General features: G+C 33.4%; 1 protein-coding gene across 1 annotated transcript; it reads left to right on the top strand.

Moving 5' to 3' along the window:
• Positions 1 to 828: 828 nt before the first annotated feature.
• Positions 829 to 6,908, top strand: LOC113716612 (protein indeterminate-domain 4, chloroplastic-like). Its single transcript, XM_072070580.1, has 4 exons — positions 829 to 1,632; positions 1,916 to 2,312; positions 3,668 to 4,983; positions 6,662 to 6,908. The coding sequence occupies exons 1-3, from the start codon at positions 1,416 to 1,418 to the stop codon at positions 4,953 to 4,955; spliced, it is 1,902 nt and encodes a 633-aa protein (XP_071926681.1). The 5' UTR covers positions 829 to 1,415; the 3' UTR covers positions 4,956 to 4,983; positions 6,662 to 6,908.
• Positions 6,909 to 20,713: the final 13,805 nt, after the last annotated feature.

Raw genomic sequence — 20,713 nt, forward strand, 5'->3', positions numbered from 1 at the left:
ATGGTTGTGATATTCTCAAATTCAATTGTTGTCTAATTAGATGTGAATTTGGTTGCTTGTAGGTTTTTCATTTATCAATAGACAGTGAAATATTAGCAATCACATTGCACAAGGAAAAAGGTCTTGCATAGCATGATTGTATGATCATTTTGAATGTAATTATATGTTGCTCAAATGCAAATAATTACGTGAAAGTCCCTTTGCATTAGCATTGTGGTAAAATGTGCAGAATTTTGTTTTTTTATATCTATTATATACTATGTTTATTTAAGTACAAACTCAAATTAAATAGTCATTGAAAATTCCATTAATTATATTTACGATAAATCAAACCCTATCAATTAATTCAAAATTGAGTCATCGATAGAATTACACATCTATCAATACTATTTGTTGGATTTTTCTTTACCAAATCATCTACCACAAACTTAGTACTACGTTTCCCATTCTCGAGTCAAATACTCGAATGTTGGCTATGCTTGATCTTTATGCAGCAAGTTCCCCAAATACTGCTCACAGAATAAATGGTCATGTGGTCTAATGGTTTAAGGCCAATATATTTTACACAAAGACAAATTATTTTGTATTATATACTAGGAATTTGAGGTATAATCTTGACTACTAGTCTATATTTGATTTGATTTTAATTTTTTTTTTTTTTTGTGTGGCAGCTAGAGAGCAAGTGACGAAAGCATTTTATCTCAATCTGAGTAGAAGTAACTATGAAACAAGAGAAAGACACAGAAGGGGGGATGGGGAGAGGGGTATGGAGGGGTTCACTGGGGCCAATGCCACGCCAAATATGGACACGTTAGGGGATGTAAGCTTAACACGAAGAGTAGGAGAAGCATTCCTCCCCTCCCCCCCCCCCCCCCCCCCCAAGAAAAACCAAAATATTTTTCTGTAAGATTATATTTTTTTAAAAATTAATTTTAGATAATAAAGACTTTTTTCTTTGCCAAAAAATATTTTAGCAACGGGAAGAAATTGCCACAGGGGAAGGAAATAAATTCTATTCTTTTGTGCTTGTGTCTATGCAGGACACCAAATCATTTGACAAAACCTAAGAAGCTAGCTAGCTAGCATAACCATTTCTTTTTTTTTTTTTCTTTTCTTTTTTTAATTGATTTTCTCGTTCAAAGCAGAAGATAAATAGTGGGGAAGAAGCAAGAAGTGTTGTAGCTAGCTAGTTAGCCATGGTTAAGCACTCTTGTTTCTTGCTCTTACACTCTTTTCTTCCTTCTCCTTTTCCATGATTTTTTGCAGCTCTATTTTCTTTTTCTCTTGAATTTTCATTATATGTAGATATATAGGAAGAGCTCAAGAGATTTAGTTTCTGAGTCTTGAGCTAAGTAACTTCTGATAAGAGCTTGAATTGCATGTGGGGTTGGTGATTTCTGTAGATTTTGGATTGAATGAAAGACTATTATCATCAGCTGGAGATGAGGAACAAGAAAGAAAGTGAAACCATGGCGGCATCTTCATCAGCACTTTTTCTAGCAATGAGGAATGGAGAAGATCACATCAAAAGCAAACAACACCATTCTGCAGGACCATCTTCATCATCAGCACCACCACCACCACCACCAGACCAACAACAAAAGAGGAGAAGAAACCAGCCAGGAACCCCAAGCAAGTATCGAACCAATTTTATCAAGAAATGGTTAATCTAACCACACATGATGAGCCCTTTACAAGAATTTCAAAAACTCCCCTTCCTTTTTTTCTTTGTTTCTATTCAAAGACATTTAAATAAAGGGAACCCTAATTGTCAAAAGTTGCTTTTGTAAATAAATCCAAAAAAAATAAAAAGAAAAAAAAACGAGGGTTCCTTTTATTACTCTTGAAAATTTAGTTTGGGAATGTCTTATGTGAATTTTCTAATAATTTATGGTTTGGCGTTTTTCATGAGTAGATCCAGAAGCAGAAGTCATAGCACTATCACCCCACACCCTAATGGCAACAAACAGGTTTGTATGTGAGGTGTGCAACAAGGGGTTCCAAAGGGAACAAAATCTTCAACTGCACAGAAGAGGACATAACCTCCCTTGGAAGCTTAAGCAGAAGACTACAAAAGAAGTGAAGCGCAAGGTGTATCTGTGTCCCGAGCCGACTTGCGTGCACCATCACCCTTCAAGGGCTCTTGGTGACCTCACAGGAATCAAGAAACACTACTCAAGAAAACATGGTGAGAAGAAGTACAAGTGTAACAAGTGCGCAAAGAAGTATGCTGTTCACTCTGACTGGAAAGCCCACACAAAAACCTGTGGTACTAGGGAGTACAAATGTGACTGTGGAACTCTTTTCTCAAGGTGAAAAAAACATAGATCCATCTCAAATTTGGGGAGTTTTCATCATTGAAGTTTAGTCAAATTTGGGCATTTTGCACATTAATTTTCTGATCGATGTTGGACCAGAAACTAACTAATTAAGGCCTAATGAAAATTTTCCTCAAATTTCCCCACTAAAATCTCTCTCTCTCTCTCTCTCAAAATTAAATTTTGTTTCTCTCTTCATGTTTGTTTGTTTAATTCTTTGGATGCTTTTTCGCACTTGAGTGGGAACAAAACAGGAGAAATATGCCTGCACGTGAATTATTTAGTAGTTGAGAAATTTTTCTAAGAAACAAAGAGAAAAATAGTTCATCTTTATCTCTATTCCTCACCCTTCTTGGAACCACCGTTCTATATTTTCCCATACCCTTTACCTTTTTTTCCCCTTTTTCTCATTCACGTGGTGCATTTTCGGGAAAAAAATAATCTCAGTTGTGAGGTTTGTTCTCTCCTACGTTGGCTAGATGTGATCCGTTTCTATACTCTTTCAGGTACCCTTTTGCATAGCCTTCTAGATTTTCCTCTTAACATTAATTTATAGTAATTCAAGTGTATATTTGGATGTGTCATTCTTGTGTCAAAAGATCTTTCATCGAATGAGATCTTTCAATTCAAGGCAATGGAGCCTTTATGATTGAGTATTCAATTTTAATTGCATATTCATGTCAATTCCTCTATTAGATTTCAGTTTGGAGGCAATACTAGAAATGGTTAGCTTTTTGTTGATGCATTCATTCTCGATTTTAGTAACTTTTTCACCTACCATCTAGAATAATTCCTGTCTTTTTCCAAATTTATATACAAGGCCTACTTCAGAAATCTCAGTCACCGTTATTCTGCCAACTAAATTGTCAACCATTATGTCATTCTACAATTGTAGACTACCTTCCATTGTTTGATCATCATGACAAATTTTCTTGTCTCTTGTTAAATTACCATTTTTACCTCTTCTTTTTACTACTGTCAAATTTTTGTTTACTTCAAATCCAAATTTCCAATAGATTAAATGACTTTCTAGAGTTATCTTAGTAATGAAAAACAATTAATCTTCATGTGGGACCAGAATACCATTTTATCAGGAAGAATTCAACTAAAACATCTAACTGAAATATGCACCTGAAGATGGTGAAGGCACCCTTTTAACGGGCGTGTTTTTTCAACATATGAAAAGGACTATAGCAACAACAATTTCACATGAAAACACAGAATTCTTTTCAAGTTTCAAGACTTCCGCAGTTCAGATAAGTTTTAAGAAGCATGCACAAAACAAAACACCAATTTTCTTTTATTGTGGGGAGCTTAACTAATCGTTTGGTGCCTGATAATTTTTGCAGGCGGGACAGTTTCATCACTCACAGAGCTTTTTGTGATGCACTTGCTCAAGAAAGTGCAAGGAACCCACCCCCATTGGGAATTGGTGCGAGCCAACTATTTGGTAGCAGTAGCAACAGCAGCACCATGAGCATGGACATGTCTCAAATTGGTTCCCAAATGTCTGCAGGGCAAGATCATGATCATCAGAACCAGCCAAAGGCTGATATGCTACGCCTAGGAAGTGCAAGGAGTACTGGAGTCACTGGGCAATTTGATAACCTAATCGGATCATCAATGGGTTCGGCTCTTCGCCCGTCAAAATCCATGGCTTCTTCTAGCTACTTCTTGCCAGAATCTGATCAGGAAGATTATCATCTGGAGAATCATTCTCAACATGAGTTTTTCTCTAACAAAACTCTTCATCATGGCCTGATGCAATTTTCTGATCTTCAGAACAATTCAAGCGCTTCTGCTGGTTCGAGTTTTTTTAACCTTAGCATTTTCCCAAGCAGCAGCAATGCTGGTAACTTAGGTAACAACAGTCCCAACAGCACCAGCAACATATCTTCGAGCTTCCTGTTTTCAAACTTATGCAACAGCAGCCACCATCATCATGCAAGTGGAAGTAGCAATGGAGGGTCGACCTTATTCTCTGATCATCTTGTTCGCCAGCACCTGAGCTCTGCCTCCATCCCTTCTCACTACAGCACTTCGATTCAAAGCAATAACATTAGCCCATATATGTCAGCAACTGCCCTGCTTCAAAAGGCTGCTCAACTGAGCTCAACAACCAGCAACTCTACCGGGGCTTTCCTAAAATCCTTCACAAGCGGGGCGTCCTCTAGTGGCACAAAACCTGATCCAGACCCTATTAGTTCAACTCAATTTGGAGGCATCTTTGGCGATTACAACACTGGAAACCATATCTATGAGTTCATGAGTTCCATCACCGGTCCAAGGTCCTCCATTTTCAGACCCTTTGGTGGAGCTCCACATGAGCATGACTATGGATATAGTGCTACTAAGCTCAACTTTGGTGAACAATCTCTGAGACACAGAAGCCCAAGTTTCTCCAACCTGGAACAAGCTAGTAAAATGCAGCAGAATCTTGGGGTTAGGTTTGGAGGAGCCGATCAAGGGCTAACAAGAGACTTTCTTGGTGTTGGACCTGCTGGAGAGCTTGTGAGAAGCATGAGTGGAGGAGGGTTTGGGCAGAGGGAGCATGGAGTGGAGATTAAGCCATTGGATTCAGAGAGAAAGACTGCTCCCGAAAGCCCTCCTTTTGGGGGAGGGGTGAATTTTCGTTGAAATCAGAAAATGGTGGCAAAAACTACAGGTACATGTGAATTACTGAGAAAACATTGTTTGAGAATGTTATATGGTTTTCTTACTTGGGAAAAAGTTGTCCTTAATTACTTAGAAATTGGGATTCAGTGGCACTTCTCGGGGATATTGTGGTTTAAATGTTGTTTATTTTCCTGCCTCTTTTATCATTGCAATAAAACTTCTCCCTCTCTCTCTCTCTCTCTGGGAACAATTTATAGTGTCCTTTACTTTGGGATATATACTTTGGGTGCCACTTGAATGTTTTCAGGCTACAAGCATTCCACAAGATTTTTGAATCTTGTATTATGGAATATTGCAAGATAAATTTTTTTGGTTTATACAAGGTCAAGCAGAACTATTTTGGTCTAATAGGCATGCTTCTTCCTGTGTGTGTCTATACATATATATATATATATATTTATATATATACCATAGAACACACATCTACAAACACAAAATGCATCTATATTTGTCATTTCGTCATGTTTGGTGGATGCATAACATTTGAAACCGATTTTGCTTTATTGCGCACTAATTTATAGTTTTTACTAGTATTCTCTCCTTGTCCTGCTTAAAGGCTAAAGCAACAAATGTTTATGTTGTTTGTGCTTTTGGTGCCAGTCGAGGTGGCTTTAATTGTGTATAGATACTTAATAAAGTGTCGTTAGCCTGGGGGATTCGGAAACAACCCTTCAATAGACACATTTTTTGTTGACATAATCTAGAAGGACGAGTTGACATACTTAGGGAAAAAGTACAAAGTAAAAGTAAAATCAAGAAATTAGCAATCCAACATTATAAATTTAGCATAGATATTGTCCTTCTCTTTTCATCTGTATGTGCCAATTCACACGCTCTGAAATTGGGATTTAGAAAACCTTGGCATTTTTCATTTTAGATATTAAAGGTTAGTTTGGAATAGGTCAGTACCCTACATAAGAATGATAGGCCCCCAAATATTGGGTCTCTGCTAGAATAATTGGGTTGTACATTTTTCCAATCGAAGTAGTATTCACATATCATATCCTCATGTTAATCTTGGTTGCATCGTTGTTGAAATTACAAATAAAAAGTTTCCAAGTTTCAAACTTTTACCCAAGGGGGTTCAATCCCCATTTTTTTGCTTTTTAAACTTTCCATCATTTTTCATTTTTTTTCTTACTTTAATTCTAAAGTCTTTTTTGACAACCAATTATTACATATTCTTTAAAATAATTTTGGGACTCTTATTATTATGTTATGGATTAAGACAAGTGAATGCGTTTCTGCTAAATATCATGCTCTTCTCTATATTCATTTTGCTTAGCCTTTTAGCTTATTGAGATATTCTCTATTTTCCTTGAGCAAACTATTACTTACTGCATAAATGCCATTCTGTACTTATTAATCCACAGAAAATATATCTTCAAAATGCTGACTTAGGGTTTTGTGAGGAGAGGTTTAACCAGGAATTGCTCCTCCATATGACAAAGTATTAGCCTCAAAAATCGTTGTAATTTAATTACCTTGCTTGATTTTGGTCTTCTTGCAGCTTCTTTATGGAAATACTGTAAGTTTCACTGGTATCATTTTACAATCTTTTGCACTATCATCATAGTGAACCATCTCATATAAATAATGATTTTTTAGATTCTTCATTTCATCTGAAAATTTGAACTTTTTTTTGTTTTTCTTTTTTGTTTCATTAGTTGGCAGGAACTCTAGCATCATTGAAGATGGATGTAGCTTTTTGCCTCTTCTCATACAACTCCAAGAGCAGCTGTCGTTTGAAGAGTTGATTGTCTGGAAGTTCTTTATCTTAAAACGCAAAATTTGCTTTAAGTTTAATTATTTTAGTTTGACGTTCTGAAGGATTTTTTTCTTAAGCTTAAGCAAAAATAGTTGAGACATGCTTTTATATTTTATTAAAGATTTTGGGACCCAAGTTTTGGGAAATTTCTTGCGTAGTTTTTCGTATTTATTTATTTATTTTTCTATGTTGATTATCAGTAGAAAAAAAAGGAGGAGGAGTTAGTTTGGCATCCAGATGGGATGAGAATTCTTACATCCCCCAGGGAGAAAATATTTCCCAGTCAAAGATTTAGATATGCCAATAACCTTGCCTTGTCTTGGAGCATTTCTGATGGAATAAAAGGGTAATAGTGTTTTGAAAAGAAAAAGAGCTGCAATAAATTAATTGGCAATAGATTTTGCAGAATGTAGATTACTACTACATTCCCCTATGGTAATGGATACCATAGGTAATTTCTGAATAGATTAAATTTTATCAGTGCTTTCAGAAGAACTCCTCCCTTTGTGTTTATCTTCCCCCTCCTTTTTTCTTGCTCCATATATGTGTGCACCTTTAACCTAGCTAAATCCATGCTTTTCTTAGTTATCAACTTATCATGTTCTCCTATATATATAAACCCCATACATGGACATTAATGAGAAATTAAAACACTCAAGTTTTTCAGTTAAAAGAAGAAAATTTGAAATGAAAATACTCTTTCTAGCTTTAGTTATACACAGAACATTTAGTTTTTGCTTCTTCAAGAATTAGGGAATTCTTTTTTTCTTTTTCAAACTTTAAGAATCATCTCCAATGTAAACCTTTTTTTTTGTTCCAAATTGGATGAAATGTTTGAAAACATTCATACTGTACCTTTGTCTGAAAAGTTTTTTTTCCCACAAGTTTTCAGCATTTATAGTTAGAAAAAGTTTTACACTACACTTTCAAAGTAGACTTTACCGTTTGACAATAAAGCAAAAATCACCAAGAATCATCCAAAATTTTTTGCATGGATGGCCAGTCTGTTGGGCTGTCATTTTACATATATTAGAAGTGATTTCTTTCACCTTCCTAACCGAGTCTAATGCCATTAACCTAGTCATCAGTTTGACAAGAATATAATTCCATGAATAAATTATAAATTAACAGTGATATGGTAAATTCGGGCCAAGTACAGTAATTAATCAGTACCTTGTTTGTATATCTCTTTATGTACTTGAGGATTTTTAGTTTTCATTCATTCCAAAGCAACATCAACCTTAATTTGTAACATCTGCTATTGGGGCAATGATAATCAAATCATGTTGGACGACTTTCAACAATCTATTAATGAAATTTCTTTTTTATCAAAAAATTGTAATTTGTAATTCCCAAGTGTCCCTGAAATTACTACTCCAACATGACTTCCTTGATTTTTTGTATTTGCAACTTCAATGGCCAAATTTTGTTTTGATAAATTTGAAATTCAGTTGGCGTTATTAACAAAAAGAAAAAAAAAATTAGAACATTGGTTTCCAACCACAGGTTTTACAAAATCAATATTTCATACAAAGTCATTAGATGCTATATGTGAAATCTAAAATTTGCTCATGTGTTATCCATTCAATTGTGATAGTGTATACACTAACAGTGTACATAACATTTATTCTTCCAGTTAAAATAATCTTATATGCACTGTCAGTATACACACTATCACTATTATTTTATGACACATGTGCAAAAGTAAAATTTAAAATCCAAAATTTGCTCATGTATTATCCATCCAATTATAATAGTATATACACTGACACTATATATAAGATTTACACTTTCCAATTAGATTAATCTTATATATACAGTCAGTATATAGAGTATCACCATTAAATTTATGACACATGCACAAAATTTGAATTTAAAATCTAAAATTTGTTCATATGTCATCCATCCAATTGTGATAGTGTATACACTAACGGTATATATAAAATTTACTCATTTCAGTTTAGTTTTAGTTGACTTTTAACTCAAGTAGTAAGATGGGAGTAAACATACAAAATTGACAAAAGAGCATCGGGTAATCAGTCTTTTATATCATTATTCAGGACATGGCACACTCTTCTAAAGAGAAATTAAATTTTAATATACAAACATGCATACATATATATGTATGTATGTTAAAGATTAAAGGCCTCGGGAGGCGGGGCGGGGGGGGGGGGGGGAGAGGACGAGGGGCCACTGCTTGCAAGTCCTCCAAATTTATGATTTCCCACCTTAAAAAGCTTAAAGTTTTCACAAAATGTCATTTATAGATTGAAACTTTTAAACCTACAAAAACTTTAAAAAAGACTCTATATCAATTCCAAAGTTTATATGGCTCCAAAAAATTTATATCAAAAAGATTTGAGCCTAGACAGCAATGTACGGTTTGACTTCAATTTAGGATTAGCCGCAATAGCAATAGTGGTCAGGATGGAAAATTTGATATATATTATTGACTAACGAGCAAATACGTGTACCAGAGAGAGAGAGAGAGCAAAAGAAAACAAATGCATTTTATCTTTGTTACATGTCCATATCCGGGTTTTTGACCATGCACTTGTGAATTTTGATTTGCACATCAATGTTATCTCATCTCTACATCCAATTTCATAACCGATTATTAATATTCACCTATTGGTCGAGCCCTAAATCCCAAGGCAATGAATCAAAATATAATTTGATAATCCAAATTTAATAACAGTGGTCAGAGAAGGGCTTTCAAAGTCCTCCTTACTATTAAGTTCAGAATTTGAATCCTGTAACTAATAGCTGACAGTTAGACTGAAAGGATCTGGAAGGAGTGAGAGGATAAATTAATAATAATAATAATAATAATAAAGATAATTCAAATTTAATAGGTCTTCAAAGTTCGAACTCTAACCTTCTAATTCTTACTTCTAAACCAGAATTGAACCAAAGAATAATGGAAAATCAAGTAAGGGAATTTAGAGTTTGAGAAACTACCTATATGATTGTCGCAAAGGTGATGAGCTTGTGAATTCTTCAGAGATTCAGCAAAGACCAAACACTTCTAAGTTGTTTTGACTCTCACAGATTATGAACAATTTGCTCTCAAACTATTCTATTCGATTTTTTTTTTTTGGTGACAAAAAAAATCTCTTTCTAACTCCTGCTGGGTTTCAAAGAAAGTTTTTTGGACTGGATATACTTTGGAGAAGCAAGCTTGGTGTGATGAAGCATACCTAGCTCAGAACCCTCCAAAAGAACACTAATCGTGCAGATTTTGGTCATGAAGTAACCGTTACATATGTATAGAATATACAACTACAGATTTTGGTATGGTTTGTTTGGAGGCTAGATTTCACCTAGCCCTCTTCAAGCTTGTACACATGCATCGATGTATTATACAACTTCACCTATCACAATGAGAACTATTGAAATTTTATTTGTGAATCCCTGAATTGTTGTGATTCAGTATAGCATTTTGGTTAGAAACATCATATGATTTGATTCACTAGGGCATCTTTAGCTACATCTTGTAGCATATGTCCAAGTAATTTACTCGTGTATGACTTGAATTACTATCAAAGCTTATCTCTTTACTAGCATTCTAACTCATGCTATACACGGGTTTATATTTCAATTCAAAAAAATACTAATATATATGCTTATATATTATAGGAATTTATATTTCAATTTAAAACAATAATATATATATACTTATATATTATAGTATAGAATAAAGTATATGAAAAAGGCAAAAAAAATCAAAAAGTGTATATATTTAACATGTTAAAAAAAAGTTTATTTCATAAGTACAAAATGGAATTTCTTAATTTTAATATCTTAAATAAGTTGAAACCAAAATTTGATTACCTATTGTCTGTCAATATATTTTGAATAAAATAATTTAATTTATAATGATTTACATGATAGAGCAATTGTAAACCTATTTATCAATATATCATGTGATACCCATATATCAAAATTTTTAATATTAAAAATATAAATTTTAGCTAATTCATTTTCCTCAATTTTAGAGATTTTTTTCTCCCATCTTGTAATCCTAAAATTGTTGAGTGCTTATACAATGGTGTTCTTCATAAACTTTAACATAGATTTAAAAAAAAATCTTAATAAGATGTGTTTTTAAAATTTTCAAAATTATTAAAAACTATCATTCTTTCCATCCTCTTTTACTAACTAGCTATCCGTTGTCTTCTACAATTTTTAGACCTCTTAGTATAGTATTGTCCTCCCTGTCATATCCTTACAAACCCCTTCCTTCTTCTCTCCTCTTTTTGTCCAAACTTGTAGTAGTTTACATTTTTTTTCAACTATTTTTGCCACTCTATAACTCCTCACTATTCCCTTTTCCTTGCCTATAGTTGGCCTCTAGTTTTCTATCCTTGCTAGGGCTGCAAACGAGTCGAGCCGAGTCGAGTTTTGAGCTAATCGAGCTGAGTCTCGACTAAATTTTACCAAGCTCGAGCTCGACGAGCCGGCAAATTTCGAGCTCGAGATCGACTCGAATCAAAAAAAATAAAAAATAATTATTTTATTTTAAAAAAATAAATAAAATAATTTTTTTTCTTAATAAATAATAAAATATTAAGGATATATACGTAATTTTACTATGAAAATAAAAAATAAAAAAAATATATAATATACGTAATTTTATTATTAAATAAAAATAAAAATAAAAATATATATATAATATACGTAATTTTATTATTAAATAAAAATAATAAAATATATATATATATATATATACCCAAGCTCGCGAGCCGGCTCGCGAGCTAACGAGCTTAATATTCTGAGCTCGAGCTCGAGTTCGAGCTTGACTCGAGCCGGCTCGAGCTCGACTCGAGCGGCTCGCGAGCGGCTCGATTCGTTTGCAGCCCTAAATCCTTGCCACCCAATATTTCTCTATTTTATTTCTCTTTTATTTATTCAAAATATAACTTAACATATGTTTATGTTACACTATTATAAAGTTAATTTGGCTAGTAAAATATAAAAATGAAAATTCAATACAAAAGTATAAAAACAACAAATTTAGTTATTTTGCATATCGATTTTGAATTGAATGATTTCAAATTTTCAAAGGAGAAACATTATCATTGAATCTATATTCAACCTCCAAATTGAAGAGTTAAAATTTGAAGAAAAAATTTCATAATTTGCTATTTGATTTTACAATTTAAAATATACTTATATTCATACTTTCAAAATAAATTTGAAAAGACAAAATTTGAAGCAAAAGAAAATAAGAAAACCATAAATTGCAATTTGATTTAACATTTTTACAATATATTTAACTTCACCTCCCATAATATTAAAAGCATATAAAACTGAAGATTGATCACAATGATTGCAAGTACTAGCATTTAAAAATGCAAACGAAAAATTGATAATATCTTACAAAACCCTAACTATTACAATATATATATATATATATATATATATATATATATATATATATATATATATATATATATATATATATAAATGACATAGCAATTGCAGATTGACATATGAAGAAAACAATAAGAATACATAAAATAACTAATAATACCCAAGACTATTCTTAGTGTTTGGGTTTTGCACTCTTATTCAAATTTACTTAAGGTCAAATTTGGATCAAATATATACAATTAAATAGATATATTTCAGGGTCAAACTTTCTATATCTTTTAAATTGCATTGTTATTTTTTTTAATTTTAGGAGAATTGATGTTGTTATTATTATTATTTTTCATCAAAAATAGAGATTTCAAATAAAAATTTTCATGTTGAATGCTTGTAGTACTTTGTTTTTTATTTAGTGATTTCGTATCTAGGGTTCACGAATGGTGCAATTCCTAATTTTTTAATCCCTGACCAATGAATATTATTTTCTTTTTGTTTTCCATACAATTTGTCCTTTAGTTAGGATTACTAAGTTGAAATGTAAAATATCGTTATTTATTTTTTTACTTTTAGTAAGTTTGGTGATCTTTCCTCTTTATTTACCTCACATTAATAAATTTCAAATCAAATTCCTATAAAAGTAGATCCACTTCTTATTTTTTAAATTCAAAAGACATGGAAGGATATAAAACACTTAAAAAAATTCAAAATTCTATTAAAAAACAAAAGAATGAGAAGTTAGAAGCATTCTGATTTAACCATCATAAAACCCTCCTTGCAATGCACACATATATATATATATATATATATATATATATATATATATATATATATATATATGTACACACACATATACATATATACACTAGAATGCCACTTGCTGTCTGGAAATGTGGTCAAACCTTACTTGTATGGCCTATTCAAGAAATCTCAAATTTTTTCACCCAACAACCTCAATAAGCTTAACATGATCAAGGCACGGCCAAGTTTCGATAAGTCCCCTAATAAAAAATAGAGAAAGACTCATTTTATATACCTCTATCCTAAATCCGCACCCTTTTCAAGTTTATTTCAAAAGATCAAACCAAACGTAAATTTAAAATAAAGGGGTGTGAATTTAGCCCCTCCAGTCATCATGCAAAAAAAAAAAAAAAAAACACGTTCTATTTTACCTAGGCCAATTGTAGAAAATCAATTTGCATCAAATTCAGTTTCAGGGATAAAATTTAAGTAACCCATCAACGGTTAAGCAAGGCAGCATTTGTTTAACAAGACAAAATTCTAAAACTGCATTCTTTCTTTATTTATTATTTATTTTACAAAGGCAAAAGTACCTATATATGTACTAAAGATGGGTTAAGGCAATGGGGCATGACATTAAATCTAACCAAGGATTTGTATTCTGATTATGAAGAATGATGTCTTTTAAGTATTATATATGAGGCAGCTGCAGCATGGACAAAAATTGAGTTTATGTTTCTTGTGGCTAGGCAACGTTTTGATACGTGAAGGCGTTGGGCAGGACAAGGCAAAAGCCTTGAAGAAGCATGGGGCGTGAGCTCCAAAAAGTTTGATTTTTTAAATATATTTTAAAAAATAAATAACATAGTAATACTATAAAAATTATATAATATGAATATATAAATTGCAAATAACTACAAAAAATTGATAATATTAAGAAAAAAAAATACAAAAGCACTATTGTTTTTCAGCAAGTCATAATGCATACAAAACTCTAACCCGTATATTTCCCATCTAGAGTCATGTTAGCAAAAGATAAGTATGTCTTGGCATCACCAAAAAGGAAAAAAAAAAATTTATAGGTAACAAAGATATGGATGATCTACTTTGTATTTTTACCCATATATTCTCAAAGAGAAAATAAATGGAACCCTCCTTTAAAGAAAATATAAATGAAATCCTCCTTCCAAATTATTAAATAATAATAAGGATAGAAAACAAAGATGAGAAGAAAAAATTAGCAAAACCAAAGTTGAAAACCTAACACTAGAGCGAATATCAAACATTAAACACTAGTTCGAGGAGCACATTAGTGAGATGCTAAGCTTGGATTGATGGCCAATTTCCACTGGCAGTGAAAGTATATAAGTTGAGGACATGTAGAAATGTTACTCTATCACCAAAAAAAGAAAAAATTAGTTTTCTGTAAATTTGATTGTGCTTATTTTTTATTTTTTTCTACTTCACAGGTTGTGGCTATTGTGGCTGATTTCTGAAGTTTGGAAAGGTGTTAGATTGGATGATAGAAACCTCGAAGATGGCTTAGGAAAAAGAAAGAGAGAGAGAAGTGGAATATTTTAATTGAACAGGGTCTATCCTTTTGTATTTTCATTAAGAGTATTGTGTTCTTATTAGTAATTAGCCCACGCATTAGTATGGAATATTTTCTTTTTGTATTATAATAGTTACATATCGATGCAAAGACAGAAATAATTAACTAATCAACAATATTTTTACATATTATTTATATTTACATTAGAAAATTATTGTATTTCAAACATATAACTACCATATTAGTTTTTGAAAACTTTTATACGTAAATTTATCGTAATGTGAAAATATTCATTAAATAGTATAATGCATTAAGAAAGAAACAACAAGTATTCTTTGAAATAGTTATTAAATTTTCTTATGAATACAATTATACACTTACTCATGTTCATTTCAGTCCAAGACAAACAAAAAAAGCAGTAGTTTATTTTTACATGAATGATTTATTACTTTGTACCAAAGTTAATAAATTTACTAATGTAACAATTAAATTCACACTAAGCAAAGTCACCATATTTGGATACAAAGAATAATTTAAATTTATTAAAAGAGATAAAAGTTGTTAGAAGAGGGAGAAATTATAAGTAAAATTGATTAGAGAGTTAGCTATGGAAAATGCATAAAATACAAATATCCGTTGTCCGATTAATTCTCTTTAATTAGGTATGCTATCTAGGAGAGAAAACAATGATCAATTACAATACGAGCTTGTGTGTGTGTGTGTGTCTATATATATATATATATATATAATATGTATTTGTGTGTGTGTGAGTAGTATTATCTTTTGCTATTTAATGCTATGTATTAGGTGTATGACTGGAAGAATGATCCCTTACCGTGTAAACAATTGTCTCAGACTCACCTAAAGTTAGTTTTTGCACTAAAGAAAGACCATTATGTAACTTTGGAAAACAATTGTCTCAGACTCACTTAAAGTTAGTTTTTGCACTAAAGAAAGACCATTAAGTAACTTTGGAATTTAGAGATATGTGTTTGTCCCACTTAGGCAACTGTGTCACTGTGGTTGTGTATCAACTAATTAACGAGCAAAAAATGGAATTTTGACTTGGTTAATTAGAAAGGCTTTGTTAGAATCTTGAAAGTTTTCATTTGAGGGACAAACAAAGAATGAAACAAGAACGCGATAGTAACATATAAAAATTATTTAGTTGCAAATTTTATTCGTTATTGGCTAATGGAATCCAATTCTACTTCCCCTAGATTATTACCATACATTTATTTGACTCTTCAGTGGAGAAAATATTGACTACGTTTATGTCAGTTCCTTTCCGCATAATCAAAATTTGTGTAACAGTTGGCAAAAAAATTTCGAAACAGATTAAGAAACATTGAAATATTCAAAAGTTGTTTCATGTCAACTAAATTAAAAGGTGAATAGAAACAAAATGAAACTTTGATCACATTGTCCAAACTTTAATATTTGTCTTACCAATCTAAATTTCAATTTTAATCTTATTTTCCCATCATGATTGGTCAACTTATTTGTTAATTTGCCTTCTTCCTTAGATCATCTTTGTCCCATTAATGTTACTAGTAAATACAGCATGTGCTTTACACGTGAGTATAATAATCCAAATATAATATTTTTGTAGCTATTGAAACTTGTTGTGAAGTTTTGATTATCTACCTCATAATATAATTACGTGAATATAATAATCCAAATATAATATTTTTGTAGTTACTAAAATTTGTTGTGAAGTTTTGGTTATCTACCTCATAGTATAATTCAATTTTTTTATTCAAATTTGGCTACAAACATTATTCTAATTTGAACTCTTTGACCTAAAGCTACTAAAAATTTTTTTGAGCTTTTATTGATTAAATTTGGATTGCACTTTATAACAATTGTTAATATTATCATGTTTTACCAAATGTATTCTGATTACCCTTAAATTATAAAATTGCACTTTTTTGCACAGTCAAGCTCATTTATCAGTTAGGGTTCAGATGTCTTTTTAGAATTAAAAAAAAATCTATGATGGACTTTCTAGTTAAATTATCAGATTTTAATAATTAAAAAACTAAGATTTGGTTAAGTTATTAAACACTTCCTAATTAGCATTTGTAATATCAATACTTATGAATACTAATTATTTAATTGTAAAATTACAATAGGTTGATTATTTAAGAATAAAGTACATGAATGATATTTCTTTTTTTTTCATTAGATTCAAGTTTTCTATAATTTTCATTCTGTATAAAACCTAATTCTTTGTACGGTAGACAATTATTATTTATCATGCTATATGAGTTGAATGAGCTAGCTTTTGATGAAGTTCTTCAGTATGAAGTGAGCTGCACTATTTTTTTTTTAATTTTTTGGCACCAGTTATAAATTGTTTACGGACATACTTATTGTATACGAACTCTATGTAATTGTTTAATTCACAAGGAAATTTTTAATCCATCATATTTAATTATTTATGTGTGAATGTTCATTGTCATCAATTAAGATTTCATTGACAGAGGTGGTTGGATATTCTCTTTTTCGTTTTTCTTCTATTGTTTTTATAATTTTGTTTGAAGACAATGCAACATAAAGCACAAACAACAACTATTCCTTTTTGCTAATAATTTAATAAATGGCATGTTCAATATGGATACATTTAAATTAATCCATGGATGTTCTTTCCCTTTTGTCTTAGACGAAAAACTCTAATTATGATATCAAAATCAGTTAGTTGATAACAGGTGAACTATAAGAAAATATTTTGTTGTTTGCTTGGATTTAGGTTACATGAATTGTCATTTCAATTACAACTAAATTGTTTGCATGTTTGTTAGCTACATGAATATTTAAGTGCTTTCTTTTATGTATTGTTAGTTTTTCAACTTTTCAATTTTTATAGGAATTTGAATGAGATAAAGTAAAGCGTAATATTCATTGAATTTGGACTATTTGCATTTTATTTAAGTGTTTTTGTTGTTAATAAAGAATGCAGATGATTCACATTACTCAATCATTTTAGATTGGTTATTTAGTTGTCAGTGAAAATTCATTTGATTGAAATAATTGGGTTTTCTATTTTGCTTTTTTTTTTTTTATTTTTTCGTATCAGTAAAAAGTACATAATTGTGAAATTTGCTCATGCTATTTGTATGAAGATAAACATATGAATAAGGGCTCTTTTCCCCTTGTATCTTTCTCTTTTTTCCAGAGCGTATCTATATTTTGACATTAATAATAATGGCTAATGAGAAAATTTTCATGCTTCGATTAAGAAATTTTGATACATATAATAATTGGAGATGAAGTCCAAGGATAGGAAATAGTTTTTAATGGGCAATTTTTAATTATAATTACCAATATTATTGAGATGCAATCAATTGGAGTGCTGAGATTGGGTGGATACAGATGTTGAGATAGCAAGTGAGGCAATAACGTACTTTTCTGATCTTTTTGCTGGACCGTTGGAGTCTGCTTTTGATATGTTGCACCTCATTCCACCATTGATTACAGGGGAGGACAATCGTATGTTTGACGCGGTTCCTTCTATGGAGGAGGTTCATCAAGTGGTAAGGGCAATGGATGGGGACAATACAGCGGCCCCGATGGATTCACGGGTAAATTTTACACCTTTCCATGGGAGGTTATTGCTCAAGATGTTTATAATGCGGTACTCAGCTTTTTCTGTGGGGCAGAACTTCCTCGCTTCATCACCTCTACCTCGATCATGCTGCCTCCTTAGGTCTTGAATCCACAGGACCTCTCTCAATTTAGACCGATTAGCCTGTGTAACTTCTTTAACAAGTTGTTATCCAGAATCTTGGCTGATAGAGTGGCTGGTGTCTTGCCAAGGATTATTTCCCCCCAGCAGTCAGGGTTTGTTAAGGGCCGCAATATATCGGAGAATTACCTCCTAACTCAGGAGATAGTGTCGGGTATTGGGAAAAAAGCTAGGGGTGGCAATGTCGTTTTGAAGTTAGACATGTCCAACGCTTATGACAGGGTATCTTGGTTGCATATTATTGGTGTCTTGCAGAGGTTTGGCTTCGGGGAGCGTTTCATAGATCTAGTATGGCGGTTATTGTCTAATGTTTGGTTCTCGATAATTATCAATGGGTCTTCGCATGGATTTTTTAAATCTATGAGAGGCTTACGTCAAGATAACCCATTGTCGCCGGCATTATTTATTATAGGGGCCGAGGTCTTGTCGAGAGGCTTAAACGCCCTCATAGTGCAATCCAGTTTCTTGGGGTTTAAAGTCCCATATGGCTGCCCCTCTATAACTCATTTGGCGTTCGCGAATGATGTGCTTATATTTGCGAATGGGTCCTCCTTCTCTCTAAAGGACATTATGTAGGTGTTGGAGATGTATCAACGGTGCTCGGGCCAGCTGATAAGTGCTCAAAAAAGTGGTTACTTTCCTTATCCGTCATTGTTCCTGGCTAGAAGAAGGGTGATTGAATGTGTCACAAGGTTTACTTGGCAGCCTTTCCCTATCCGCTATCTAGGGTTTCCGCTTTACTTTGGGAGGTGTAAATCTTCATATTATGGTGAAGTGTGTCAGTCTATTCTTGGACGGGTCTTGTCATGGAAATCGAAGTTTTTGTCTACGGGGGGCAAGATGGTTTTAATCAAGCACGTGTTGTCGTCTATGCCAGTACATTTGTTGTCCACTGCTGGATCCCTAGCTCGGTGTTTAACACTATAGAGCAGGTTTGCTCGAATTTTCTGTGGGGGTCAACGCCCGAAGAGTCGAAGTTTCACTGGATACGGTGGACTCAACTGTGCTACCCGGTTGAGGAGAGTGGAGTGGGGTTTCGGAGGCTAAGGGACGTCTACACAGCCTTCTCGTGTAAACTATGATGGAGTTTCCGAACGAAAACATCACTGTGGGCTGTTTTCATGCATGCTAAGTATTGCAGACTGATCCACCCTTGTCAAGTAGAAATGAGATTGACGGTTTCGGCAGTCTGGAGGCGTATGTTGAATGTGAGCCGACACGTGGAACTTTCTATGGTATGGTTAGTCAATGACGGGTCACGTCACTTTTGGTACGACAACTGGCTAGGCAGTGGCGTTTTATTTCTTAGAGCACCAGTTGATCCGTCTCTCTCGTTTTGTAATTTTATTACCAATAGGCACTAGGACGCAAATCTTTTGTTTCGAACCTTGCCAGGGGATATTGTCCCTTCCATCTTACAGCACCCGGTTCCTGACAGGAGGTGTGCAAATGAAGGCATTTGGTTGCCATCGACGTCTGGAACATTCATATTAGCATCTGCTTTTCGGGACGTTCGACAGGCCCGTAACACGTCGATGGTTTTCTCTAAGGTTTGGCATCCTCGGCTCCCTTTGAAAGTGTCATTCTTTATGTTGCGGCTATTGATGGGAAGGCTGCCGCTGCCGGATACTTTATGTAGACTTAGGTTTCATTTGCCTTATAAATGTTTTTGCTGTCAAGGCGCGTCTGAGGAATCTATTGAGCATGTGTTTGCCAGTGGTCACATAGCGCCGGAGGTCTGGTCTTATTTTGTAGGTTTGTGCGGTTTGAACTCCCCGGGCTCTTCACTGCGAGCTCGCATAGTTGACTGGCGGTTGCAGCCACAAGAGCCTGCGACTCGGCGTTTTATTTGTCTTATCCTTCCAAATTTTATCTGTTGCCATATTTGGAAGGCTAGAAATAAAATAATGTTTGAGGGTGAACAGATGCGGTCTACTGTCATTTGTCAATCCATCTTCTCAGAAATCAAACCCATTGTGGAGATCCATTTCAGACAAAAGCTTGGGGTGCACACATTCTGTCAGTTGTTTGATTGGTCATATTTGACTACCAGTGTCTTTGACTTTAAACTTGTTCACTAGGAGGCGAAGGAGATGGGGAGGCTGGTGCTTAATAACGATGGTTGTTCTAAAGGTAATCCAGGAGTGGGTGGAGGCGGTGAGGTTCTTCCGGATCAACTGGGCTACCTCTGGTTGCGTTTTCGGCTTTCTTTGAGAAAACTACTTGTCTTTGTGCGGAGACGTTGGCCCTTCTGATTGGACTTCAAACATGTGTTCACCGGGGCTTTAGTAATCTATGGGTGCAATCGGACTCATTGGTCTTAGTTGGGGTTCTCCAGCGGCGCATTCAGTGCCTGTGGCAGATCCGAAGAGAAGTCCGGCAGATTTGGCAGTTAGTCGAGAATCCTGCTTGATTCTCACATTGCTTCAAGGAGGCTAATAAAGTTGATGATTTATTGTCCAATGTGGGTATATCTCATCCTAAGCAGCAGGTCAAGGTCTATGACTGCTTTCATATGTTCCCGAGGCTGGTTCGCGGGG

This window comes from Coffea arabica, chromosome 11c, assembly GCF_036785885.1.
Source record: "Coffea arabica cultivar ET-39 chromosome 11c, Coffea Arabica ET-39 HiFi, whole genome shotgun sequence".
Lineage (NCBI taxonomy): Eukaryota > Viridiplantae > Streptophyta > Magnoliopsida > Gentianales > Rubiaceae > Coffea > Coffea arabica.